Source organism: Pholis gunnellus (assembly GCF_910591455.1).
Source record: "Pholis gunnellus genome assembly, chromosome: 8".
In the NCBI taxonomy this organism is placed as follows: domain Eukaryota; kingdom Metazoa; phylum Chordata; class Actinopteri; order Perciformes; family Pholidae; genus Pholis; species Pholis gunnellus.
Window position 1 is genome coordinate 17,918,285 of NC_136534.1, and position 27,370 is coordinate 17,945,654.

A 27,370-nucleotide genomic window follows, 5' to 3' on the forward strand; every position below is an offset into this window, starting at 1 on the left:
TGTAATTGCAGACTGAGTATATTGTCTTCGACCCAATCTCCCTCTCTGGCTCACAATTCCCCCTCCATCTGCCCATCACTCTGTGCAAATCACTGTCTGGAAGTCTCTATAAGTCTCTATCAGTCATTTTCTCTCTTTGCATGACGCCTCACGGCAATTCATGCTTTTTGCTGAGCTCCTGGGTTGATCTTGGTGTATCTGTCCTGCTTTATCTGTTGTTCCTTGTCAACACAATTCATATTTGGCTCTCGTTTTCTTTGCCTATTCTTCTGTATCAAAGGTCGTGCATATTTTACCCTGTGCACAAACTATGACAGATCTCTGAGATGCAAACAAACTCACCAGAGCTGCAACGATTATATTTTGATTCTTTAACTTTTGATAATCATTTACCTGTTTAAGTTAATTTAGAGGGCAAATATTTTATGGTTCTAAAATGGGCTGCTTTTCTTTCTCTTACTATTATTTCATTTAATTGAATATCTTTTGGTTTTGAACTATTGATCAAACAATAAAAGACATTTTATGATGTGACCTTGATCTCTGGAAAACCATGACCTTCATTTTTCACCGTTTTACAAGTGATTCAGTGATTAACTGAGGACAACATCCTCATAATGAATAATAATTGTTAGTTTCAGCCCGATCTCACACACACACACACACAGAATACAGAACACCTGTGATAGAGTGGTGATCTACGATACAGACCGTCAATGTGGAACAAGGTCAACCACAGATGGAAGAAATTCTTGACACTAATCTCACTCATAACACATGGGCCATTTACATTGCTGCCTCTTACCTTCTTTGTCTGCTCCTTTCCAACTCACACACACACACATTTCTACACCAGTGCTAATAAACAATGTACAACAACATGAAACCGCCTTGCAACACATGACACAGACGACTTCTATCGTGTTCCTGTCGGCACGTCTCTTGTTTTCCTATCTGGGTCGATGCTGCACTGAATTCCAATGTGGCAGTCCCTGTTCAATATTATCTCATATCACCTCATCATCAGTGACTTTCATGTACCTGTCACTATCTGTCTATCAGCTCCTGGCTGTTCTGTAGGCTGCATCTCAAAGATAATGAATAACAGCTTTAATGCTCTCTCGTTCAAGATGTTCTTTGCTGATGAACGGAAATGCCTGTCCTGTTTCCAAAGTCATTCTTAAGGTTTTGAAACACTAGCTCAGACTGTATGAAATATGGACCAAGTCTCTGTGACGTCACTCATAGGATTCTGAAAAGCCACTGTGAAGCCTAAAGTGGGTTTCTCCGGTCATCTTGGCAGTGACGACAGCCTAACTCGCAGCTAATCCAAAAATGGGCAGAGGTATGGCTTGTTTCTTTATAGATTCTTCATCACATTACGCGGCCCTGCTACCCACTTCGCCACAGTCATCACAAACAAAATGAGAGAAATACATCTGAAAATATTACACAAACTATAACACATTTATATTTTTATGTTTTTGTTGTTAACAAATGTTTTTGATTCATCTTTTTTTATGGTTGCCTATAATGTATATATTTTGGAAAGACTTTGAGAATTATATATTGTGCAAACAAATACATGCAATTAATATCGGCGGTAAATGTTATCACTTATTTGTAATGTGATGAAATGCTCTACTGTTAACCTTTTTATCTTAATAGGGACATTTTATATTCTTAAAGCAACATTTCTTAACTCAACCCCATCTTTTAAGTTGTTTTTAATTTAAACTGAATATTGTTTTGAGTTAATTAAATTTATAGCAAAAGATCCATGTCAGTAACTAAAATGTACCGAGAGATGTGTGTCTGAAGAAGTCTGTCGCCTAAATAATTAGGTCAAACAAAGGCTCACATTGCATGCTTACATTGTCAACACAACACTTTGTAAATGTTAGACTTAAGTACATTATTTTCAAACAGAAAATGGGCGGTGGATTGTAGGTGGGACTGAGGCGGGCCAGGGGGACGCATCAGAGGAGACAGCTAGCAGCTAGCGACCTGGTACGATGCCCACCTGTCAATCAAAGCGGCCATGCCTTTAATTATGACTATAAATCAACCTCCTTGTACAGTTGTCTTGAACGGGGAAATTAGCTAGAGACCAAAACCGTGTTATGTACCAGGCTGTGAACATTTCTGCTGTTCAATTGGGCATTTTAACATGGGGGTCTATGGAGATTGAGTTGCTTTTAAAGCCAGCATCAAGTAGACATTTGAAGAACTGCAGTTCTTGGCACTTCCACGTTGACTTCATTTATCAGCACCGGAGGCTGAAGTTTGGCTCAGACTGGTTAAACTCCTCTAAAAGATGCAATTCTCCCATCGCCTTTGCCTCATTGCCCACTGCCTACCATATATCCTTGTATTTAACATGTGCTCTGCTGAACCAAACTGCTGCTGGTGTGTTACTATATGTGTTAATTGGAACCGCATGTTACACATCTACCCCCAAGGAGCCACCAAGTGAGTTACACAAGAATGTGTGTGCGTGTGTGTGTGTGTGTAGGTGTGTGTGTGTGTAGGTGTGTGTGTGTGTGTGTAAGAAAGAGAATATTTGTGGGGCAGGAGAGATGACGGGGGGCAGAGGGAGGAGAAAATGACAGAAAAATATGAAGCGGGGAGAGAAAGATGGGTGAATTCTCTGTGGTTTGTTTTTGAGGAGGGGGCGTAGGAGGCGGGTCGGGAGGAGGGAGTGATACAAACGTTGATAAAGAGGCAGCCTTTAATAAGCTGTTCTCTAATGACTGTGCTTGTGTAATCAGCTTTGTTTCAGCCAAAGAGAGTTTATGTGCATTGTTAGTTGATGCTTTGGCCTGGCAGTTCACCATTTCTAGCTTGAATTCGTCAGCACACACAGTTATATATTTATGTATTTGTGCGTGGGTTGTATTGAGTCTCTGCGCTCTGGATGTGTGTTTGTGCACTCCAGTTCTTACACAAGGCAAACTTTGCGTACGAGGAGTTCCCAACTCTTCTCTATTATTTACAATTCTCCTTCCTGTTTCCTGTTCTCCTGCACTCACCCTACATTCTCTCTTGCTCCAGTCCTCCCGGTCTAGACCACCACCGCTGCAGCACTGTTTATCCCCAGTGATGCTTCTGTGTCTAGCCTTTCATGTGTCCATTCTCCTCAACCAGCCTATCAATCTCTTTTAGAGTCATGTCAGTATCTAAACACCCTCCTGTCCTTTATTACATCCCTAGCTGATGTGAATTTGCTAGATGTCAAGAGATTCTGGAAGAATATTCTTCCCTCATGGCATTTTAGTCTGGCTGTGCACCCCACAGTAATGTATACCCTGACACCTGTTGGGGGAACTGGAGTACTGCAGTCTAGCAATGGCTTTGACAAGCAGCCAGTTTGCCTGCAGAGAGGTTGCTCTGGGTGAAGAGACCATGTGTTCTGTCTCAAGTTTGCAGGTTCTCATCCTGTCTAAAATAAGCCTGGAATTTCTGCGTATTGGCTTAATGTTGTTTTCTTTGTGGGCACCGCTATCTACTTCCATTGTAGGCAACATTTTATGTTTATGCTAGGGAGAGGATGCTACATTACAAAATCTCACATCCCAAACCTAAATGATCTTAGATTTGTTTTACAAGTGGAATTGTGGAAGGGTCTTTCTTGCACTGTACCTGGATGTTTATTTAAATTCACACTTTCTGGCAACACACAATGGGAAAAATCATAGGAATGAACACATACTTAGTTTATGATGTCATTTTGCAAAGATTGGCTATATCTTAAAGAGCATCCAAGAAAGTAAATTAGCTAAATGTGTAGCCAGTGTAAAGCAATGCCATGGAAGAAACCCCTCTCTACAGCTAAATCATTTTTGAAAGGAACAGCTGGATTCCCTTTGAAAAGATCACATACGGAGGAATACAAGAGCTTATATAACTATAACAGCAGTCTTTGTCTCTTTTAAAAACTCTTTAAAAGCTTGGAAATAAACAGATTTATGGGTGGAAAATATGTCAACAGAGAAAAAGTGGTCAGACAGAGCAAAAATAATTTGCCATGCTCATGTTATATACCTTTAAAATGCATTTCCCAACATGTACTTTGCATTCAAATGGATTTCAACCTTTCCTTTATTGAGAAAATGAGTGTGACTAGAGAGAGCGAGAGAGAGAGAGAGAGAGAGAGTCGGAAACGATCCAAGTTCAGGATATTAACTTACTGAGGTATTATGAGGCAGGTAGTGACTCACATGAGCAGTGGGAGGTGGAGAGGGAGGAGCGGAAGGAAAGATAGGAAGGGAAATAAAAGTGCAGCGTTTGGAGGGCAGACTGAGGAATGGAGAGATCAGGGGTGAAAAGTGGTGAAAAAACATGCAGCATTAAACAGAAATATGGCACTTTAAAGAAGGAGGGGGAGAGGAACTGTTCATTCCAAGGTTTGGCTGCATTCCAGGCTGTCTGGCTCTGATTTCGACGGCCTCCTGTTTTCCTATTTTACCTCCAAACTGACTGTACCCTGAAGCTGCCTTCTCCCTGCCTGATCCAAACTTGATAAGCAAAATAGCCAGTCACCGTGGCACCACCCGCTGTTTGCAGCTGGCTGACAACAGGCAGAAGAGCGTTACACACGGTTCATTTCAGCTTCCTTACTCCCGTCACTGCTCAGTCGGAAAGCAACGTGTGAACTAGCTGGAATTTGGAACGGCAAAACAAATGTTGACCTCCTCTCGCATGCCACCTGCCTGAGAGCCGGCAAGCCAGTTTTTTTTACCCCCCAGCACAACACCAGAGTTGCTGTGGAAATCTCTGAGTGGAAACATATTTTGTCCCAGTGGAAGTGGAGAGAGACTGGAAACATTCCTTGTGGGACAATGGGCTATCAAAGACCCCCAAAGACCACTCCCTTTAGTTAAGTTCACAGACATGAATTAGGCAGCAACAGGTTGCACAATAGCTACTGCAGAGGTCTGCATGGAGGAGATCTCTGCCTTCAGTTTCACAACCTGAATTAAGAGAGATTCTGTTCTGACTCATCCTAAATGTCATACTGGGACCTGGAAGTTGGTGGCAACGTAACGTGTGCGGAATGAGTCAGAACAAAAAGTGCTGCACACTCAATGTTCACTGGAAAAACATCCACTTTAAAATGTTATTTAGAGTCAATTAGGTGTCTATAAGACAAGACATGGAAAATGTTTGACACTAGTATGAGATGACGGCAATATTTTCAATTATCGATTGATCAATACAACCCCAGGTGACATCATCAATCAGCTTGTTTTTGTCCAACTGACACTCCCAAACCTATATAAACTCAGTTTATTATCACATGAGATAATGAAAAGCAGCAGATTCTCAAAACTGAGATGCTGAAACCACCAAAGCTTTGGAATAATTGCTTGAAAACCTACTTTATTCATTGATAAGTTATTCAAATAGTTGATTATTTGTCTGTCGACTGACTTATCAACTAATCATTTCAGTTCAGAATAGGTAAAAGTGAGACTTGATTCAAGTAAAATCTTAAATTCTTGAGTTGCTTTTGCATTAGGAAGAGGTGAAACGCTCTCTCTCTCTCTCTCTCTCTATTGGATTTTTATTGTACCTGTCTTATTCAAATCTAAATGTTAAATAACAATACCATTTCAAAAATTTGAATCAAATGAATGATAATTAATTCATGTTAAAAAGACTCAATAATAGACATACTATGAGCGATTTATTGCATTGTAAAAGCAATGACTACACCTGAAAGTGATAAGGTTTGGGCTGCATGAGTAACCAAGGTGTTTGACGTGTGTGAGTGTGTGAGTGTGGTGTGTGTGAGTGTGTGAGTGTGGTGTCTGTGAGTGTGGTGTCTGTGAGTGTGTGAATGTGTGAGTGTGGTGTCTGTGAGTGTGTGAGTGTGTGAGTTTGGTGTGTGTGGTGTGTGTGGGTGAGACATAAAAGGATATTAAGTCATAGAAGTGCAGGATGGGAGGTGTCATTTAACACCAGGTTGAGGGCGATGTCAGGATGAACACACACGATATGTGAAAGAGCCATGAAATGTATTTGCTCTCTATAATCAAGTGTACTTATCGAGTACAGAGAACCAATCTAAGTCTTTGCATGTTTACTGCCCTTAGTGCAAAGAAAATAACGATGTGGCAGCGCACTTGGCAACAGACACATTTACAATCTGATTCTCAGCCTTGCCTGTCGAGGCAAGTGCAAGAGAGGCATAACACCAGTCTTATTTTTCTTTCCCCTTGACAGTAAAGAAAAGTTAAAATTGCCAACCTACTCCACAACCCAGCCCTCTCTGAAAAATACTTTCTTCAGCCACTGTACCTCCTTGTGTTTAAAACCCTGACCACTTTTTAGTGTCTGTATCTAATCAAGCCTCTGGCCCCATTATCCCCCCCCCTCTCGCTCCCTCATTCCCTCAGTCTGACCTTACAAGGAGAGGCATCAGGGTTGATGTCATTGAATGAAGAATGCTGCAAGAATTCAGAGAGAAAAAGAGAGCAGGAGGAGGGGTCTGACTGGACAGTTTATGAACACACACACAGGGAGAGAGAGAGAGAGAGAGAGAGAGAGAGAGAGAGAGAGAGAGAGAGAGAGAGAGAGAGAGAGAGAGAGAGAGAGGTGCTGTTTGCAAAGTAATACACAACTCCTGAGTAAAACGAGAGAGAACTTGTTTGGAAGGATGGTGTCATTCCTTTTCCAGACTGAAAAGCACAGGGGGAGGGTCTAAAAGCTGGAGAGGGGAAGCTAGAAAGAGAAGTTACCATTACAGTCAAACTCTTACTCAGCCTGGATTGAGAGAAAAGAAGAACACAAGGAAGAGGGGGAAGGAAAAAGGAGACACACATTGCAAGCTGTATTAACAGGGTGAGTAATTGTATTTGCTGTGAATCGGGGTAATAGGAGCAGATATCATATCTTACTTTTTGAAGCGGGGCATATTGCCACAGGTTACCTAATAAGGTGAAGTGTCATGATGGCACAGATAAACTAATCAATCAATTGGACTGCAGTTAACACCTCAGGGAATGGACTCTTTGTGATGTCTAGTGTTGATCTGTCAGCGTTCTTTTTAATTAAATTTCATTATATTACTGCAGACTGAAGTTAAAAGATAGCTCTCGGTAGGTGGGGTTCCGTTGTTTCCCTGAGCTGAGAGGCCGTATAGTGAATATGAATTCCACTGTAGGTTGCTACACCAGCTGATGGTCACCAACGATAAGGAACTGGCTATGCGGAAGCTCCAACAGGAAGTCCAGTGTAAAAAGTTGATAAAGCTAGCTATTGCTAGCAAACGCAGCTGGTGGCTTTTATTTAATTCAAAGAGCTGCATTGATATCAAACTTGATGACAGCACCGAGAAGCCGTCTGCTTTGCTATATGAGGTAAGGAAAACGGGGCGGTGTTAGTGACCGAAACAAACGGCTAAAGGAATGGTAGGGGTGTGCGCGAGGGAAGCTAGCTAACGTACCCATGATGTTACGTTAACGTTCGGTGGCTCATCAGACTCAGGTGATGGTCGCTTGTCATTCAACCGTCGATTTTCGAACGCCATCGACGTTCGATATTCCTAACGGCTAACGGTTTATAACTAGCATTAACGTGGAACTTTGATTTTGCTCTCTCAGCCACATAGCTAGCGAGTTTATAGCTAGCTGTGCGACATCTTGCTGTTGTGTATGTTATTAGATATGGAATTATTATTTAGTATTGATTAAATCTAGCTGTCTGTCTTCATTTGCTGTGTTTGTGACCACTCAGCCATTGCTGTCAGTTGTCAAAGCATTGGCTAACAGTTGGCTAATCAGTGGGGCATCAAGGTGGGTGGAGCTCCCAGGTACGGTATGTTTGCCTACTTGATAGTGCCAAGTATAAAGAAGTCAGGCTATCAGGTGTTTACTGTGAAGTTGTGCCCATGTTGAGGAGGCCAACGAGGCTCCTTCCCCATTGCATGGCCTATATTCATACCCTAGTTGGGACTAATCATGTCATGGATGAGAGGCTGCGAATGGTTAGAATTATGGCCATTTTAGCATAGCATTTCTACAATCGTAAGAAATCCTGTTTCTATCAGTGTTAGAAACACAGCTGTGCCTCACCACTCACATGTGCCTTTCCATAAGATAGGACTCAATTCAAGGCCACAGTCAGCTGCTGTGTTTAATAATAACATAGCCTGAGGTTAGTCTGGTGCTTCTTTTTTGAAAAGACTGGGATGATATTCACTCACACCTCAGTAAATGAGTGATGCAAATGAAAATCTGTGAATGAAGATAAGCTATGAATGGATGTATGCTACCATTTATGACTGGGGTGATGAGGAATCCTCCCTTAATTGTAGCCTCCATGAGTCAAGCTATTTTTGGGCCCCAAATCACTGCGTGTCTTGATCTTTGATGTTGTCTCTTGCTGTCTTGTGATCCTTCTTCATTCTACCGTAATGGTAGTGCAAGCAGATGAGGTTGTTTGGTTGACACGGACCCATTCGCTGACGTTATTACCCATTTTTTTTAAATGTTGCCCGCTCAATCAGCCATCTAACTAAGAAGGAGCACAACACTGGTGCTCAATGCGTGTCCAGTGACCTGTAAGATTGGACTCAAAGGGGTTGTTTGTCTCAGCATTAGTGACCCTCGGCCTAGACACTCTTTCCCAGAAACTGGGTGTGCTATTAACATCAGAACAATGGAGAGTTTCATCAACAACACACCAGTCACTGATACAATGACTGACCAGACATGGAAGAAGGTAGTTACTGTAAGGAATCTTAACTGTTAGAAATTTTATTCCACAACAAATATCCTGTTATTATTTGTATTTCTTCATTGTTTTTATTATTTGTATTGATGAGATTTACCTCCTCCAGTGTTGTTTAAAAAAGAGGGACATGTCTTTTGGTAGGAAAACTGCAACCACAAATGGTTAACAGAATTTATGTGGGCACAGAGGTACTTAATGAAAATATCACCATGTGAAGACATACCGTACTTAATGTTGGTGGGGAAGATTTAACTTCAGGCACCATACTACAATGCTTCCATTTATGACCGTTTAAAAAGCAGCAGCACAGTATATAAACCAAATTGAGTTCCCCTATAACCTCAAAGTAATGAACCACTGCTGAGTTAAACAGTTTCCCTTTGAAAAGCGCTGTAAACTAACTCCCCATTAACAGCCACTGTATCACGTAGTCTGTGCCTTCAGAGGGTGTTCATGTAAAATGTATCAACGCTGAGACAAAACTCACAGATATTAGAAAGTGTGGCTCAAAAAGAGCTCTTTTTTTTCTTTTCTTTTTTTTAAGTAGCCCTTATGGGATTTAAAATGCTTAGAGCAGTGATTCTACAAACATGTTGATGAGTGCCCCAGCCACGCTAGGTTTTTAAATCCTTCGAGGTTGTTCGGCTGATTACATTTACCTTCTGTGCCGCGTGTAAATTAGTCCCCGATAGTTGGATGAAACCGAACTAGGCTGTAGTACTCAAACCGGGCTTGAGAACCAATTTTCTAGCCTCTAAAAAGCTGTCTGTGTGGAGTTTACACACAGTTCAAAAGCTACAGAGTACAGCTGTGTGATTGATGCTGGGGCCCTATCTAAAAGTAACACAATGCCATCCTCCATCACAGCTGTAAAGTAGAAATGATTTAAATGCAGCTTCAAGTGATGTCATTGAGTTCAAGTAGTGACATGAATGAGAAGTAGAGGAAAGCACAAGAATGAAAGAGATAGTTGTGGTCTGTACATCAGATTGTGAGAGTGAGCTAGAGCTTAATTCTAGCACATATATATATATATATATATATATATATATATATATATATATATATATATATATATATATATACACACACACACAAAGAGAGGGTGTTTGGAGGGAAACAAAAAAAGCTAAATTATGTCATTGAGTTGTAGCGCCAAATATGTTCCCTTTAAACGAGGGTCTCTCTCATCTCAAGGATCAGGTTTCAAGATAGATCTGCAGTTCAACGTGGATCTGATCTCACCGTATTAAATCCCTCAGGACCGTATCAAGGACCAGATGGAACCTGACCACAAGTTTATCATCGCTGTTGAATAATTGAGAGGACTATTGCATATTGTCTCTTAGAAACAACGTAGCTATAGTACTGTAATGAAAATACTAAATCACAAGTCTATATCCACCCTTTGTCAAGCACTCCTTTTTTAGAAAGCCGTTATAAATCCAAGTGTTCCGCTTAGAGTACTTCAGACTTGCAAACCTTATTTAAAGACAAGAGCTTTATCTTCACTGTAACCGGTCAATCTGTTTTTGCTTTAAGTGTCTACTCCATTCAACTTGAAGTAGGCCTTGATACTAGAATAATGAGTAGCCGGCTATTATATACGAGACTGAAAACACCTGTCCTTTCTCTCTTTTCTTTTTGGTTTGTTATTTTATTTTGTGTGCCTGCAGAACGTTGATAACCAGAAAACTTTGCATCTCCATTAAAGCCTCGCCATCTCCCCTTATTGATCCATGCAGCAATTTTCTGAAATATTTATGTTGGATATTGAAGTGGAGCTAAGATTCTGTGATTTGTAACTCCACTTCAAGGATAGTGACGTTTGAGAAATAAACAACATTTTAAAAATAAATCCCACTGATTGTTGTAGCCTCTTTCACAAGACACATTTTGAACTTGTGTTTTTCTAAAACCTATGAAAAATAAACTCTTATTTACATGATAAAACATACATACTCTATATACACATATAGAGCTCTCTGACTAAACAAATCCATACAAATAAGTATATTCTTGCAAATACAGAGTGTCCCTGTAAAGGCCTAGTTCAAGTTTAATACATCAGTGATTCATAATGGGATGTCTTTGACCGGGTCTATGCAGCCTTAGACACATGGTAGCTCAACCAGTGGCACACTAGCAATATGCACAAGGTAGTTTTTTGGGAAATCCATCTATAAATCTCAATTTAAAGGAAGCAAACCCAAAAAGCAGAAGAGGAAAGCTGTCGCTGCTTCCTCATCAGAGTAGCTGTTTATGTCATGAGCTCTAGAGATGCTTTCGTGAGCTCTCTGGGTTGTTTGTCTTGTCAGAACTTGAAGCGTTGCCTGTGTGTCCCAACACAGTGGAATGAGGATGAAACGCTTTCAGTTAGGTAGTGAGGAAGTCAGTCTGCATGGTGATTTTCAAGGCCATGTCGGGCCTGATCTCTTCCTGGAAAGTTTTGTAAACCCAATTATACATAAATGGAGCAAACAAAGATGTTTCTCAGGCTTTTGGGGAACTACTCGGCATCATGTGCACAGGGAAAGATACGATATGTTTAAATAGAAGAAGTCATTTTCAAAGCCCTGAGGTAATAAGGAAAAATAGAGAGAAATATTTGAGATATCTCAAGAAAACTGTTGACCCACAAGTACAATCTTAATCCAGTGAGCTTTAGTATAGCAGCCAAAACAATGACTCAACATGTATTGACTTTTGAATTAAAGTTCACTGAGAAAATAGTCCCACACTCTCTTCTTCTTTGGTAACCATGACATGTATGGAGGTATCAATGCTGGCTTCATTAGGATGAAGAGGATAAATGCCACACAACAAAGACACAATAACACATTGTTTGTTCACTGGAAAATGTCAGCTCCAATTTGTTAATTCTTTCCACCTGTCTGTGACTCATATTGTTCCAGGTTGTGTGTTGTGGCTGCATGACATTTATCTTTTACAACCTATTAAAGGTTTGTTATAAGTAGTCCGAACACTGACGGGGTTAATCATTTCCACAGTGTTTTATCATCATGAGGCTGCAACTATTTCAGAGCTTTGGGGTGGAATTGTGTGTGTGTGCGTGCGTGCGTGCGTGCGTGCGTGCGTGCGTGCGTGCGTGTGGAGGTGTTCAGAAAGAACAACCGTCCCTTTGAATGAAGTTCATGTTTGGGGGGTCCGGGGGTCTTCAGAGAAATGTGTTCAGACTCTGCGAAGAATCTCAGTAGAGACACTGAAGTAACGTTTGTTTAACCACCAACATGTGTGAGGTAACTGTTTGAGCTCGCCCTCTTTTTGACGCACCTCACACGAAAATGTTATGGTAGTTGCTATAGTCCCGGCTTCCAACTGGTCTCCCTGTTACACAACTTTATTTTATGTCACAGTAAACAGCCATGTGTCACATATCGTAAGTCGTCTCTGGCATCTGGGAGTGGCACTATGTCTGCTCTGTATACATGGCCTGAGGAAGTGTTCACACACGTTTCTCTCATTCCACTGCGGACCGTTTACGAAAGCTTTTGTGTTTAAAGAGTAATACTAGATTTGTAGAATGTTTAGTGGTTGTTATTTTCCTTTTTTTTTACTGCTATTTCACTCAAGCCAGAAATAGTGAAGTCCATACTACATTTTAAGAGATTCTGCAAGCCACAATAAACCTCCATTTGAATTAGATTTTGTTGGACCGTAGCGGTCGAGGCAGCTGTGTCCCGGTTATAAAGTAAACAAAAGGTACCAATCTGCATAGTGTACTGTTTTGGCAGTTGATAATAGAGAAGTTAATGTTCCTTACTAACAGGAAATGTGAAACAATGTGCACACACTGGATCAATCAAACTGCAATTTTAGAAAGCAACTGCAACTTTTAAAGTTGGAAACTTTTTTTGAGTAATTCTCCAGCAAAAAACTCGACCTGCTTCCAAGGAATGCGAGCCTTTTGACTTCAGTCAGCTGATTCATGTTGATTTCATCAGTCTGGAGTCTGGAGTTGTTTGAAGTTCACTGCAACCTGTTTCATACCTTTTTTTTGTTATAAAACAACCGCTTATATCAGAGTTAATATTTTCCTCTGCAGGCGTCTTAACTGTTGACAATGATGTTTTTAATCCTCAGATAAATACGCAAAATGGAGGACTCCAGCAGCAGCAAGCCGTTCATGGTGACATCCTCTCTGAACTTCAAAGTCACCACCCCGACTTTCTACAACCAGCCAAAGAAGTTTGCCTCTGTGGCACCACCACGGCCCAAAAGTCTGACGCCTCCCTCCGCTCCATCACCGACGCCAGTAGGCACAGCTGTGATTGGTCGAGTGGGAGATCTGCCTCCGCCGCCCCCGTCGCTCTGTGACGGTATGTGCGTTGTTTATGTTGTCTTAAGTTATATTCTCTCAGTCGGCAGCCCTTCCCTGTCCCACCCCTTGCTGCTTTTTTACGCTAACGCATGCAGAGCTTCACAGTCGAGTATATAATAGAACACATCAATTGTGTGGCGCTGTCGTTTTAATGAGTTTTCTCAGAGACATTACGTCACTGTGCCGTAATTCCTGTCTTTGAGTCGTTTCAGTCAAATGTTAAGATGGTTTAAACTGTCACACCAGTTTGCTAATCGGGGGATTTTACTTTTTACTTTTCGAGGTATGCAGATATACCACTAGTGTGAATTTGAGAATGTCTGAGCTGATCTTTTAAATTCTTTTAAAAAGCTCAAATTAAAGCTACCCTGTGGAGTTATGGAGAGCGATGGAGGTCTGTTTTTAACCAAGTGGGCCCCTGTTTAGTTTGGATTGCACACGTGCATGGGGAAACATCTGCACAGTGTTCCAGCTGCTGGTGTCTCATTATATAGGTCGTATGTAAACAGTGCAGGGTGTCAAATATTTAAGAAAAACTAATTTCATTTCACAAAATGTGCCAAATATCTTTTCGGGGAGAAAATGCATTCAACATATTTGTTAAAGCTCAAGAATACACACAATGCGTTTTAGTAAGAAACACTAAAAAAACACATTTTCTTTGTTTACAAGAAAACCTTTAACACAGAGAAACATGGATGGAGATACCTGCAGGACTTGGCTTGACATGTAAAGTTAAGAAGCCATCAGTGGAACAGCTAAAGTACAAAAACCTTCCAAATGGGTTAAATCCTCCCCACAGCTTTTTTTATTTGATTTTGATTGCCTTGTTTGTTTGTTGTTGCTGTAAACAGATGTTGTTGAGCACTCAGTATATCTGATAAATCATTGATAGTGAAAATCGGATTGGATGGTTTCTACAAACTTGAATATAAAGAGAACCTCTACGTCACAGCTTTTAACCAATCAACCCTCCTCATTTCTGTCAGACTTCCCGCCCCCTCCTCCTCCTCCTCCACTGGATGATGATTTGCCAGCCCCTCCCCCCGAATGCCAAACCACATCCTCGGCCTCTGAGGCCTTCCCTCCTGCCTTCCCCGCTCCACCTCCAGTAGCAGACGACCTGCCCCTCCCAGCTCCCCCCGAGGAGATTGACTGTCCGCCCGCCTGCCCGTCTCCCCCTCCTCCCCCACCCCCTCCACCTCTCCCTGCCTCCGGTACCAGTATTCCCAATGCTGCTGGAAACCCACAGGTGAGTCACGATGGCGTCTTCACCAAATTAGGCTCAAGTTGCTTTGCCTGTCTGCATGTTTCCTCTTTTGGCTGCATGTAACTCCATTTCAGGATAATTTGATTATCAGTTAGGACACTGGAGGACATTGTCGTGGGACCATAATGAGTCCATGGACTGTTTTTTAAGATTTTCCCCAAATGATATTAGCATTAGTCTGGGGTAAATCACCCTGTTTCATCCATCTAACTGGATTATTGCCCATTCATGCTTATAGTTTTTAGACTTCCCACAAAAGGTTTATAGTAGAGATGTTAATTGTAGGAATTCATCAAATGCAGCTAGTTTGTCAGGCTATAGAGGCATCAATTCATTTAATTAGATATTGTTAGTCACCGTTAAAAAGTTGAAAATCAAAAGATTGCCTGGAAAGGATGAAAATAGGAGTATACCTTATGTTTAAATCAGCTGCAAACAATCCAATGAATCCAAAATTCAATAATTGAACAGTTAGTATTCTCTTTCATCCAACCAGGGAAATGAAACTCTAATATTATTCTTTTATTCATCGTCATCATTAATCACTTCATTAAGTTTGTTTGTTTATCATTAATTCTTTCATTCTGGGTTCTAATCAAACAAGGATATGTAAACATAACCTACAGTCTGTAACAGTGTATCATCATCATCATCCGCCTTTTCATTCTTGACCTCATCCTCCTTTGTGATCACTTTGTGTAAATAAATGTACATTTTGTGACTGTCTTCTGTCTTCCTCCGCCAGAGACTGGTGGAGAAGCAGACAAGCTTCGATCAACAGCTTGACTGTCTCACTGACTTGCTGTCTGAGATGGAGACCAGGGGACCGTTCAACCCTAAGGTACGAAGCATGGAGGGATGGAGAACACACTGCAACAAACACAAGACATTAGAATATTTACATGACGAACGGATGAGAGGGGAAATCAGCTGGCTTTGACTCACAGGAGCCGCATTGTAGAAAATGAGAATGAGTCGGGTAAAGCAAAAGGAAAGACAGAAGGAAAGGTAGGTAGGTAGGTAGGTCAGTGGAAATAGTTTGGAGAGATGCCAGTTTGGTTTCATTAGTGTCTCTTCATCTGTTCAGGTCGAAAGCCCAATGACATGTGAACTGCACATGCAGCACACCAGACTGGAAGAGAAAACAAAAAGTGAGGTAGCTGGTGATTCACACTGAGAGAGGAGACACTTGAAGTGAAAGAGAGCGAGAGAGTGATGCACACAGAATTGAGTGGAGAGCACGAGCGTGTGATGAAACCAGAGTGTGCTGCCAGAGACCCAGTGAGCGGGCCATAAATGGAGAGTGTTTTTATCCAACTGGGAGGTTCTGGATCATGGCAGAATAATGTTGGCTCACAACCGCAAAATAAATGTCAGAAAGATGAAGCACTTCTGATAAGCTCAAACTGTGGAGCGCTTCTAATGTTTTCTTTAATCAAAGTACCTCATTCAATATAATAAATGTGTCTGCTTGCGGCATTTCCGCGTGCAATGTTATTCACGAGATATTTACATCCTTCTGTTGAGTAATAGTTTATAGTAAATGGACGTTTTATGTTTTAGAACAAACAGAATGCTTGTATAGAATAGCCTTACATTATTGACATTGACTGTGTGTTAGGCTTTGAGGTTAGTTGTTGTTTATTGTTGACGTCGTCTTCGTTTTATCTGCAGTTACCGAGCCAGTATTCTTCAGCGCCAGCACCCAAGCCTTCAGCTCCTCCCCCGACCGCTCCTAAACCAGCGCTCTCCTTCCTCCCACCCCCTGAGATGGGAGACCGCCCGCCACCCGCACCCTGGGCAGAAGAACTCAAAGCCAGAACAAACCGACAAGCCAATCACAACTCTGCTCCTCAGCCGTTAGCTAAGGCCCCGGCTGTGGCCCCGAAGTCTGGCTTCGGAGGGAGAACGGCAACGTCATCAACCTCTCTGGCACAAAAACTGAACCAGAACCTGAACCAGAACACCACCCCAATCAGTGTTGCCCCAAAACCTTCCCCTCCATCTGCCAGCAGCTCTTTCCCTCCACCTCCTGCAGGTCCCCCTGCACCTCCTACCTTACCAAACAATATGGCAGCTGCCCCGGCCTCTAATCACATAAAGAGTTCCCCCTTTACCAGTCAGGTGAATGCAAACCGAAACCCTCCTGCTGCTGTGCCTCCTCCTCAACCCAAGATGATGGTGGCATCTCCCCCTGCCTCTTTTAACCAGCCAATGAAAACTCCTCCTGCATCAACCGTATGTTCCAGTTTTATTTCACTTAAGTGACACTCTTTGCATTGCATGTACAGTAGAAAGGAAGTACAAATAATTTAGTTTATAGTCGTCAGATCAGAAATATGCAATTCTGGACCTGAACTAACTGTGATTTTAAAGGTAAACTGCTCAATCAGAAATAACAACATGCTCTATAAGGTATGTTGTATGAAGCTGTGTAAATAATGTATACATATATATATATATATATATATATATATATATATATATACGTACTAATGGCTTGTGTGTGTGTGTGTGTGTGTGTGTGTGTGTGTGTACGTACAAGCAGTCCTCACCCCCTGGCCCAGTTCCTATCCCAGGTGGAGGAGTTCCTCTGAATATGAGGGAAGTGGAGGAGCTGGAGAGAATGACCAAGGACTTCATTAAAGACATGGACACACACGCACCGGTCATCACCTCCCCTCCTACAGGTACACACACGCATATTAACAGAGGGGTGGCTGTAACATTCATGGTGAAACTCACATCGAAATGTATTGCATTAGTAATTTCTAAATGGTTTGTAATGTGAGAAGCATTTTAATACCACACACTGAAATTAAGATTAAGAAATCGTGCAGAGGTTTTCTGGCTGAATGCAAAACATTTATGGAAATGTATTCAAAGCTCATTCTGATATTTAACAATTTATGTCTAGTAACTGCGCAGTGGTTCTCTGTTCAGTCCTATGAATATGTATGAATATTAAGCTATGTGTGTTGTATGAAACCTAATGTAAAAAAACAGATTCTGTACAACTGAACAAATCCGTAAAATGGTACAAGTTTATCATCTGTGGAAATACATTTGTTGAATACAATATTCTACTCATTAGTTAGGGGTTGACACTGTAATTAACACAATTATGGGAAGATGGATTTATTTGTGAATAACCTTGTTTGTATATTTTTCTCTTTTCCCCCAACACACACACACACACGCACACACCTCTCTTCTCATTTTAGAGGTCTGTGGGAAGTGCGGCGAGGCTCTGTCCCGCACCCAGCCAGCAGTGAGGGCCATGGATAAACTCTTCCACTCAAACTGCTTCTGTTGCATGAGCTGTCATCGCCCCCTGCAGGGCATGCAGTTCTACGACCGGGATGGCGCACCTCAGTGTGAGGACTGCTACACGGTAAAGAGACGCACGGAGCCAATTACTGGTCACTGCAAAAAGACCAAAAGCTCACACATAAAGTTGTTGAAACGTCTTTTGTTATTTGTACTTTAATTGTAGCTACTCACATTTTAGCTGTTTTTATGTTTCATTTCTGTGTGATGTACACAGTGCACTCTTCATTCTGCATACTGATGAGTAAACACCGAACACCGATGGTGTGAAGTGTTCAGCTTCATACCTTAAGTGTGTAGAATGTGCTGATCAATGTCGACACAGCGAGTAAACCACCTTGCTCCTCCTCCTCCTCAGAGTTCCCTGGCAGTGTGTTCCCGATGTGGGGAGAGGATCACAGACCGTGTGCTGAAGGCAGTGGGCCAGTGTTTCCACTCCCACTGTTTCCGCTGCAGCACCTGTTCCTGCACACTTGAGGGGGCGCCCTTCATCACTGATGACAACAACAACCCCTACTGTGTCCAGGATTACCACAGGTAGCTACTGGCTGTTGATGATAAGGAAATATTACACCTCTAGTCATTTCCTGTGATGAAGAGATTGGTTTGCAAAGCAATATATGTTGCCAAAAGTACACGTGTGGGAGCACTTTTACCTGTATAATTTCTCTGTATAAGTAAGCATTAGCTGCCCAGGGATGTGTTTTGAGGACAAACCAATTTCAGCAGTGTTTGGATTTATGACCCCATTCATCTTACCCATCAGGATTACCGGCAGCAACAGCAACACATTTTTACCTCAATTGATTTAGAACTAATGGAAACTTGTTTTTTCTATTTCCTGCTGATAATAAAAAGTTTACACAGCCTGCTAAACTGTGGATAAATAATACCAATGAATCCTCACTACCGCTAGTTGACAGGCCGAGAAGCAACAAATTTGATTGTTTCATGAGAATATATTGCTTTTGGTGTTCCTTCACTATGAGTGTGAATGTGTGAGAATGTGCCACCAACTAACAGCCAGCTCTGCACCCTTGTGTTCCAGGCGTTTCTCCCCTCTGTGTGTGAGCTGTAATGAACCCATTATCCCAGCCCAGGGCAGCGAGGAGACCGTCAGAGTGGTGGCTCTCGACAAGAACTTCCACCTCAAGTGTTACCGTTGTGAGGTAAAAGCACATTTCATACATCACACGGTGTATTCAATAACCCCGAAAAAGCAACAAAATAAATGAATTAAATCAATGTATTTTGTCCTGTAGGATTGTGCTCGCCCTCTCTCCATAGAAGCGGATGAAAATGGCTGCTATCCATTGGATGGTAGGATCCTGTGCATGAAGTGCCACACCCAGCGAGCCAAGCAAGCTGCGCAGTGATTGGCTGAAGCGGCGTAACTCAGATTAACTATGAACCAAAATCCAAAAGCACAGGATTCATTCAGCTGCCGTTTTGCCTTTGCAACAGGGCTGTATTCAGTATATGTGAGCAGGTGTGAATGTGCTGTGTGGAAAGGTATGTTTGCATGCAAGTACAGTGTAGTATTCCCTCGTCTTTGTTCACTTCAGTGCAGAAGTAATGTACTGCATTGAAATAAACTCCCCTCATCTTTTATTCCCAATCTCAAACGCTCCAATCTCTCGTCTAGTCCTCTTTATGTACTAGAACGTGTTTTTTGTGCCAATTCTATGTTTACGCTTAAATTTCCAGCAGAACTTGCACAAGAATAGTTTGGGCAAAAGAACAGTCTGATGAATATAAAGTTGCCTTTCTTTGTTAGTAGCACCATAAACTGAGATATTTCCATCTAAAGACTTAGACTGGCTGGTCTATTTCCCTAAGAGCATTGTACCTATAGCGATGATACTGAGACAGGTTGTTACCATAGGGTGAGGAGTACCAGAGACCTCCCATTTGACCACTCTGCAGATTTCACCACTCTGGTTGGCTGTTGGTAGAGCATATCGTTAACACTTTGGCAGTTGTTGTGCCTGCAAGCATGGTTAATTCTGCTTTCCTGCCTAGAAAGTGCTTCATATCAGCCAACTCTACAGCATTCTACAGTCATCTAGGGCTAAACGTTGACTGCAAAAAAAGATAGAAACAGTAAATGTTGCTCTTGGTTTTTTGTGATGTGAATTTGATCATTTACAGGCATGCTTAGAAATATGTCGTGTTGCTCTCCCTTCTTCGATCATACAGACTGTATAAGGGCAAGATTAGAACAAAAAGCAGCCATTTTCCTCTTAAGAATGGTCTGGAGCTGATTTAGCAGTGTACTTTAAGATGCATGCTTTTTAGATGCACAACTTTTGAACAAATAGACGAGCACAGATTCCATTCCAGGGATCGCATAATCGCAAAAAACAAAAAACGTGGTTATAAATGTCAGCTGCATGGCTGAAAGCAGGACCTATCATGTGACCGTTGCACAGTTCTATAGTGAAATAAAATAGCCTTTAAGTGTCACTTTGACTCTAAAGCCCCCGCACATGATCAATTTTGTATTAGTAGACACCATCTAGAAACACAATAGTAGTTTTTGATATGAATTTCCTTGGAATCCCTTGCTTTGAATAATATAATTTATAGATCTGTTTTTTATTAAGTAGTAAGGTTATACTGTATGTGTCATTAAAGCAGGATACTAGATCAGTAGAGGCGTTAGCTTAGAGGTTTAAATAACAGATGTTAAAACATAGTGACCAAATATTTCAACGCTGTTGGCAGGATTAAGGTTAATAAAACACTTACATGAGGTTCAATGTTTTGACTTTCGTGTTTGTTTTTCTCACTTCTTTTGTGTTTGAGCCCAGTTTTCTGGTCTTGATCTATTCTATTATTACAGTGAATACCACTATTCCTTCTATTATTCATCTTTTGTACTTAAGTCTGATCATGTTGGTTATATACTATTTTATTCTTATCTTACTGTACTGTATTTCATTCATAAATGCTTAAAATTAATTGTTTTCATTTTGAACCTGGAGATGTGCCTTCTCCACTATTGTATCCCGTTGTTCCTTTCAAATTGAGCCTTTTTTGCAGCTACAGAAACTCATTCCACAATAAGAAAACAGTTGTAACTTGTGCTTGCATCGAGCCTGGTGCAGTAGAACACCAGAATGACTAACATGGCAATAGTTATTCAGCATTGCATGCTATCTGTGTAGGTGGTGGTGGTGGCATTTCTTCTAGTATTATGTCTTTTGTTTGCACCAACTGCTCCACCTTTGTGGCTCTGCCTTTGTCATCACTATGTGATTTTAAACGTACGATGATGCCTTTACGGTTGCATCTATCTGGCGTTTTTTGTTGTGTTATGTCCTATTGTATTTCATGCAGATGCCTTGTCTTTTCATATAACTTTTTTATAAATTCCTGTTTGATATGTGTGAATGTGTATGTGTTTGAAAACAATTATTTAGCCCCACCCCTCCCCCCTTCCTTTGGCTGTATCAAAAGATAAACAAATAAATAGAATGCTAAATACCAAATGGTTTTGTTTCATTTCTCGACTGCCAACTGTACTATTTTATAGATTGGCCACCTACCATACATGAAAGGGTGTATGCAGCGTAAGTAGTCACTGTAAAGTTGCACACAATTTGAGTTTGTCATATTTGTTTTTACCATTATATCTTCTCTGTGGTCGGGCTCCATGTGACATCCATGCAACGTGTTTCCTCCCAGACTCAACGATGTGCTACACTGTTACACCTCCAGGACGCTAAACCGCTCTATCAGTCGTTAACAGCCATGTGTTGCACCGATAGTGACGACAGCGGACATGTGTGTGCGTGCGTCTGAGAGTGTTTACTTTCCACACTTGCCCTCATTCAATGCGACGTAACAATGTATCAGCAAAAACGATTTGATGGCCTCAACTTACCAGCTGACGCCTTCTGTTCTCAGGCCTCTAACCCTGCAGGCAGGTGCGGGTTTAGTTTCTCCCGTGTTCACGAACCCCAAAACATCCACATGCATGTCCCACAGCAGAACCATAGTCTTTGCTTGATTGTCTGTGTTCTGGAGAAGAGAGTAAGACGCAGCCTGCAGGGTTGTTTTTTATCAGAGTGTCAGATGAGGAGAAAAGTGAGTGATGAAGAGAGAGAGATAGAGAGCTGAGATGACAGCTGTTTGACGCAGGGACAGCAGGAGGAGGGAGCACATGGGACACATCAAATGCAAAAGACAACCATCCATCTGCTAAGAATGAGTGAAACTCCAATAGAGCTTGAGGTAGGATCTTTACAGAACACTAAAAGCCGTCCGTGTCGTTATGAAGTTGTGTTTGTATTTGTTATGTTCACATGGTTGTCAAGCTAACTTGGAAAAGTGGAGAAAAGCCATCTATGTTCCTGGAAAATGTTGTTACTCAAATTATACGGTTTGGTGAGGTCTGCAATGTGCTTTGTGTTGCAAAATACAAACTGCTGTTGTTTGTATCAGTATTTTCTGGTAACTTTGGAAAAGAGTTGACAGCAAACATGTTGCTCATAAACAAGCTGCTGACCAGTGCCAGTGATATTAACATGTGGTGAGATTCTACTGAACGGGGAAGTAGACCTCAGTGGAGGTATCTACATATATACTGTAGTTATGCTGTTTAATCTGGTGTTAGTTGCTCTGATTAAAACTTGAGATACATGAATATCCACTTTGTAGTGAGGTTCATATCATGTAGCAGCTAATACTAAGATTTACTTCCTGAACTGCGTGGGCTCTCACAAGCCAGCAGTAGTGAAAGTAGTGGTTCTTTGCGTACATATGGATGTGTTTTGGGGAGAGGTGAATGATCAGAGGGTTCTGGGACACAAGAAATCACTGTTGGGTCTTGTGGTGACGTTGTGGACCCAGTTCTACTAAAGATCTGTGATGGTGGGACATGACCAGTTAACGACCACACTCGTACTCAAACTTGTATTGAACGCAACACTGTTTTATGTGGCAGCAAATGATGATTGCGTGTGTATACATCTATGTATATGTATGTATATCTTTATATATATACATGCATATATTTTTTTGACCCAGTTGCATTCTTGTTTCCCTTGCTCACTTCCAGCCTCAGCTATCAGTCCAGCCATCATCACCTGGGAGGGGGCTCCAGCCTCCACCTCTGTTTCAGCTGCCACTCCCCACCCAAGATCCTTCCGACACCCATCAGCAAACGCAGCTCCAGCTTGAGCCACAGCTGTCAGAGTCTAACCCCGAGCACCAGCAACAAGCAGTGTGGATAAATCCTCAAAGGCTGCTCTGCCTCCTTTTGGGGCTCTCCTTATATAGTGCCATTCTGGGACTTGTTTACTATATGCATTATAATCATCAAAATAGCAATATCCAGGCAGGCAAAGGTAGGCCTCCAGAGAAACACAACACCATTACACCATTTTCTCCGACTCTTCTCTCCCTCTCTCCCACAGTGAGAGAGGGTGTCTCTCCCCAGTGTCTCTCCCCAGCCTGTCAGTGGGCCTCAGCCCGTCTGTCCATATCTGCCGACCCCTTCACGCAGCCCTGCGATTACTTCTTGTTCACCTGTGGATCTGATATACTTTCACCAGACAATGGGGGGAGGCAAAGAGGGCAGGGCATCCCTGGACATCCACAGAACCGGAAAGAAAAGGCTGTGTGGACAGAGAGGAGAGGACAGAGTAAAGAGAGAGAAGATGGAGGACTGAGAAAGGAGAAAATACCGGAGAGAAACACAGTGCTGCTGCAGTATCTCAGGGAGATTTTGGGTAGTAGTATGCAACCTAAATGTCCTCTAATGTACACCACTCTGCATTGTATTGCTTTATTTGTATTATATTATACTGTCTGAATCGTGTCTTTTCTTGTACTGTTTGTCAGAATCAAACAACAGACCGGGTAGTACAGCAGTGCAAAAGGCCAAAGCATTTTACCATTCCTGTTTGGACACCAAATCCATAGAAACAGCTGGAGCGGAGCCCTTCCTCGCACTCATCCAGAAAGTGAGATAATTAAATGCCCTTATATTGTGAGCTTTTGGCTGATTAATCCCAATAGAAAGGTTGTCAAATGTTGGATGCTGCAAAGTTTAGGAGGAATTCATCTGTGAGTTAAACATGAAATCTCAACACAAAGAGATGATGTGTTCTTCCACTTAGCACGATGTCGTATAATGATTGTGCATAACCTCTGTCTCTGTCTCTCTCTGTATGCAGCTAGGGGGCTGGGCAGTATCGGGCCGGTGGAATCGGACCGACTTTAACTCCACCCTGAGACTGCTCATGAGAGACTACGCCACCTTTCCATTCTTCAACCTCTATGTGGGCAAAGACCCAAATGAAATTGCCCGCGGGACAACCAAAAGATATATACAGGCCGGTATCCATTAGAGTAATTTGTCCTAACATGCTGGTGGGAGCACTGTCATGGCAAAGTAGGCTTCATCTTATTGCTTTAACTCAAGTCTCCCCTCTGTCAACAGATTGATCAGCCAGATCTGTTGATCCCGATTGAATGGAACAGCAAGAAACTGAAGCCTCAAGCTAAAACTCAGGTAGGTGACTCAGCCAGACCGTTATTGATTCAAGAAATGTCTTTTAATGAGTAAACAATATTCATCCATCCCACTAATGCATTGCTTTATCATTCTCCTGTCTCTTTTCATCCAGACGCTACGTCCCTTCTTGGCAGCATGTGAGAGGTACCTGGCATTGTTGGGGGCCCCTCCCAGCAGCAGCATGATCCACGTGGGCACCTTCATCTCTATGTCCTCTGAGCTCGCCGTGGCTGCTACACCTCTGCACTTTCGCCTGTCGAAAGGACAGCTTTATCAGCGCATGACCATCAGAGAACTTCAGGTACAAGAGGAAGGGAATGGGTCGCTATACAAACATACCGTGACTGAATCCGCCGCATTAATTTACTTTCGTTGCGTAAATCTGCCAACAGAAGCAGGCCCCTGCCATTGATTGGCTGGGCTGTCTGCAGGCCGCTTTCCATCCACTGCCACTCATCGAAGATGATCATGTCCTTCTGCATAACTCGCCCTACATTGTGCAAATGTCCCGCGTCATTGGCAAATGGCTGAACAAGCGTGAGCCGAGCACCAGGTACTACAGTGACACAAACCACGATCAAACATGCATAGGCTTCTCCTGTTTTGTGGCTGTTTTTTTTAACCATGTGCTGCCCACTCAGCAGCCCCGTTCATACGTACATGTTCCTCAGTCTGCTGCACACCCTGATGCCTGCTCTAGACTCCAGGTTTTCTGAAACAGCAAAGAGTTTGTCTACGGCTCTGGGTGACGCTGAAGAGGTGAGTCAACACAGACAAAGCCTACTGTACTTTTTTTCAAAAAGATGACACCTTTGAGTTGGTTTGTTGAGTCACATGGGCCTCTTCACCAGGTAGCTGATCGCTGGAAACACTGTGTCTTAGAGACTGAGAGAGGATTTGACTTAGTTCTTACCCACCTTCTCAGTAAAAGGACAGCGCACAGAGAGGTGAGTGGCCATCATGGTGATTTAGGACATAATTAGTTGTGCTCCAGTTGAATTTTAAGGCTGATGGGTATTTAAGATGTTCATTGTTCAACAGGCAGAGGAGATTAGTCAAAATATCTTTACCTCCTTCAAGTCCAAACTACATGAACTCAAGTGGACAGATCAGAAGTCTCTCCAGTTTGTCATGAAAAAGGTAAGAAGTGAAGCAGGTACTGTCATTGTACTTCCTGAAACAGCATTTTGATATCAAGAAAACGTCCTGTCCTCCTCCAGGTTCAGTCTTTAATTCCAAGACTTTGGACTACAAAGGAGATCTCTAGTGAGGCTGAGCTCGACCGGCTTTTTTCCAAGGTACGTTACGGACCGCCATTGGCTCTAACATATTAGCTGGTCACCTCTATATTCGGTTAAACCTCTTCGCGGTGAATTTAATCCTATCTAAACCCACCCAAACTCGCTTAACACAACAGTTTTTTCTAATATAATTTGTATTGCACCGAACTGTTTTACATTTAATGTGAAATACCTCATTTTAATCTGTTTTGATTCCAGGTGACGGTCGGCTCAAATAGCTTCTTCTCCAACTATGTCCAGTCACTTTCCTTGTGGCAAAAGAGACGCAGTCAGCTCTTGACTGAGAAGGCAGAGGCGGCTCATATGTAAGTGCCGGCCTCTGTTCCTATAGGGGAGAGTGGATATGAATGTTTTCAGTATGTATTTAGTCTTTTCTCTTTTCTATTAGTCTTTCTGTCACGCCATTTCTCCTGGGTGATGAGCTCCTCTTTCCCATGGGAATGTTTATCCCTCCTCTCTTCCATCCTACCTATCCTAGGTAAAGTGTACACTGATTTTAAAAAGACTTTTAAAGGGTTTTCACATGTTATTATTGAACATTACAGTACACCTTTTGTATTATATCTAAACAGGGCAATGAATTATGGTGTGATGGGTTTCCTTATCGCCAAAGATATCCTCCACCTGATTTTGCCTGATGGTAAGAGAAGCTCCTATTTGTCATGTTTGGGTTTACATACGCATGCCCGCTTTAATAACAAACTGTTTTTCAGATATCAAAACTGCCTTCTTCTGTCTGTCTGTCTGTTGTGTTGTAGTTTACTCTCACAGTGAGATGGTGCATGCTGTGGGGGAATGCGTGTGGGCTCACTACCTCACTGTGACAGAAAAAGCGGGCCGAGGTGGAGTGTTTTCTCTCTCAGCAGCGCAGCAGCAGGAGCTGTGGGTGCAGTATTCTGCACTGCAGATAGCATTGCAGGTGAGCAGCAATCTTCGGGCTTTCGTCTCTGTTTAACATTTGAGCTCATACATCCACACTTTTTCTCCACAGGCTTATCATCAGAGTCTAAAGAACCATCCGAATGACACCTCCATCTCAGGACTGTCACACACTCGTCTGTTTCTCACCTCTTTTTCACAGGTACAGTGGTTTTATTATTAGGTTACAATTGTCATCACCTTTCCCCTCAGCTACTGATCGCATGTTTTTTTTATTATATTCTCTTTCCAGGTTCACTGTGACTCAGACCCATATAGCAAATTTATGCCCTTGGAGCCCTCCTTCTTGATTACAGTGATTTGTGCCAAATCTGAGCTGTGTCCTACAAGCCTGCAGTGCCTCAACAAAACCCAGCAGCATTCATTACAAACATGCTGAGTAGCACTCCTCTGAAGACCAGCAGGGTTTTGTTTTTGTAGTTATTGATTATTATTATGGATTTGTCTGGCCTAACACTTGGTGCTGTAGAAATACAGCGCACTGATGTTTACAAACTTTTGTTGCAAAGATAGTTTATTATTATTATTATACGTGTGGGATTATGTACAGGTAAATAAAAACCTGACATTTTTTGTATCAGTAGTTAAGATATGTTTGGATTTCCATAGATTGTACACGCTGTTGCATATTCATGTTCATAAAATAAACATGTTTCCACTTCATGTTTCACAGATCTACCTTCTCGCTTTGCATGCTACCACGGTAAAAAGAAAAAAAGTCTTAAATGAGCTTGTCTCCTAGGTGATGAAGACACTCACCTCTGACAACAACAAAATAATTATTAGAAAAGAAATCAGGCCAAATGGATTTTGGAGAGATTTTGAGATTTCTCTCTGAAACACGAAATAGGCGAACAGCAAAAGTGCGGAAAAAGGCCACAGACAAAAAAGCAGCACCTAGAGGCGCAAAGGGAAATGCTAAT

At 42.0% G+C, this 27,370-nt stretch overlaps 2 protein-coding genes and 1 long non-coding RNA gene across 5 annotated transcripts; 2 read left to right on the plus strand and 1 right to left on the minus strand.

Moving 5' to 3' along the window:
• Positions 1-6,724: 6,724 nt before the first annotated feature.
• Positions 6,725-21,158, plus strand: zyx (zyxin). Of its 3 annotated transcripts, none has more exons than XM_079165341.1 (10): positions 6,725-6,846; positions 12,844-13,079; positions 14,071-14,333; positions 15,097-15,192; positions 16,026-16,589; positions 16,897-17,041; positions 17,576-17,745; positions 18,040-18,218; positions 18,730-18,850; positions 18,944-21,158. In XM_079165341.1, exons 2-10 carry the CDS (start codon positions 12,857-12,859, stop codon positions 19,055-19,057), a joined length of 1,875 nt encoding a protein of 624 aa, XP_079021467.1. In that variant the 5' UTR covers positions 6,725-6,846; positions 12,844-12,856; the 3' UTR covers positions 19,058-21,158. The 3 variants fall into 3 exon arrangements, with proteins under 3 accessions (XP_079021467.1, XP_079021469.1, XP_079021468.1); XM_079165343.1 differs by having other exon boundaries at positions 16,900-17,041; XM_079165342.1 differs by lacking the exon at positions 6,725-6,846 and adding an exon at positions 7,235-7,364.
• On the minus strand, positions 16,614-18,087 carry LOC306700346. Its single transcript, XR_013767205.1, has 3 exons — positions 17,969-18,087; positions 17,559-17,738; positions 16,614-16,968 (listed from the first exon to the last, which is right to left on the minus strand). It is a non-coding gene; the product is annotated as an uncharacterized lncRNA (long non-coding RNA).
• Positions 21,159-21,799: 641 nt separating the features above from the next.
• Positions 21,800-26,998, plus strand: kel (Kell metallo-endopeptidase (Kell blood group)). The gene is made up of 17 exons (XM_079165063.1): positions 21,800-21,920; positions 22,747-23,419; positions 23,532-23,653; positions 23,867-24,025; positions 24,133-24,204; positions 24,320-24,508; positions 24,600-24,760; positions 24,849-24,966; positions 25,059-25,154; positions 25,249-25,347; positions 25,428-25,505; positions 25,707-25,813; positions 25,897-25,986; positions 26,081-26,148; positions 26,267-26,427; positions 26,500-26,589; positions 26,680-26,998. The coding sequence occupies exons 1-17, from the start codon at positions 21,864-21,866 to the stop codon at positions 26,824-26,826; spliced, it is 2,487 nt and encodes an 828-aa protein (XP_079021189.1). The 5' UTR covers positions 21,800-21,863; the 3' UTR covers positions 26,827-26,998.
• Positions 26,999-27,370: the final 372 nt, after the last annotated feature.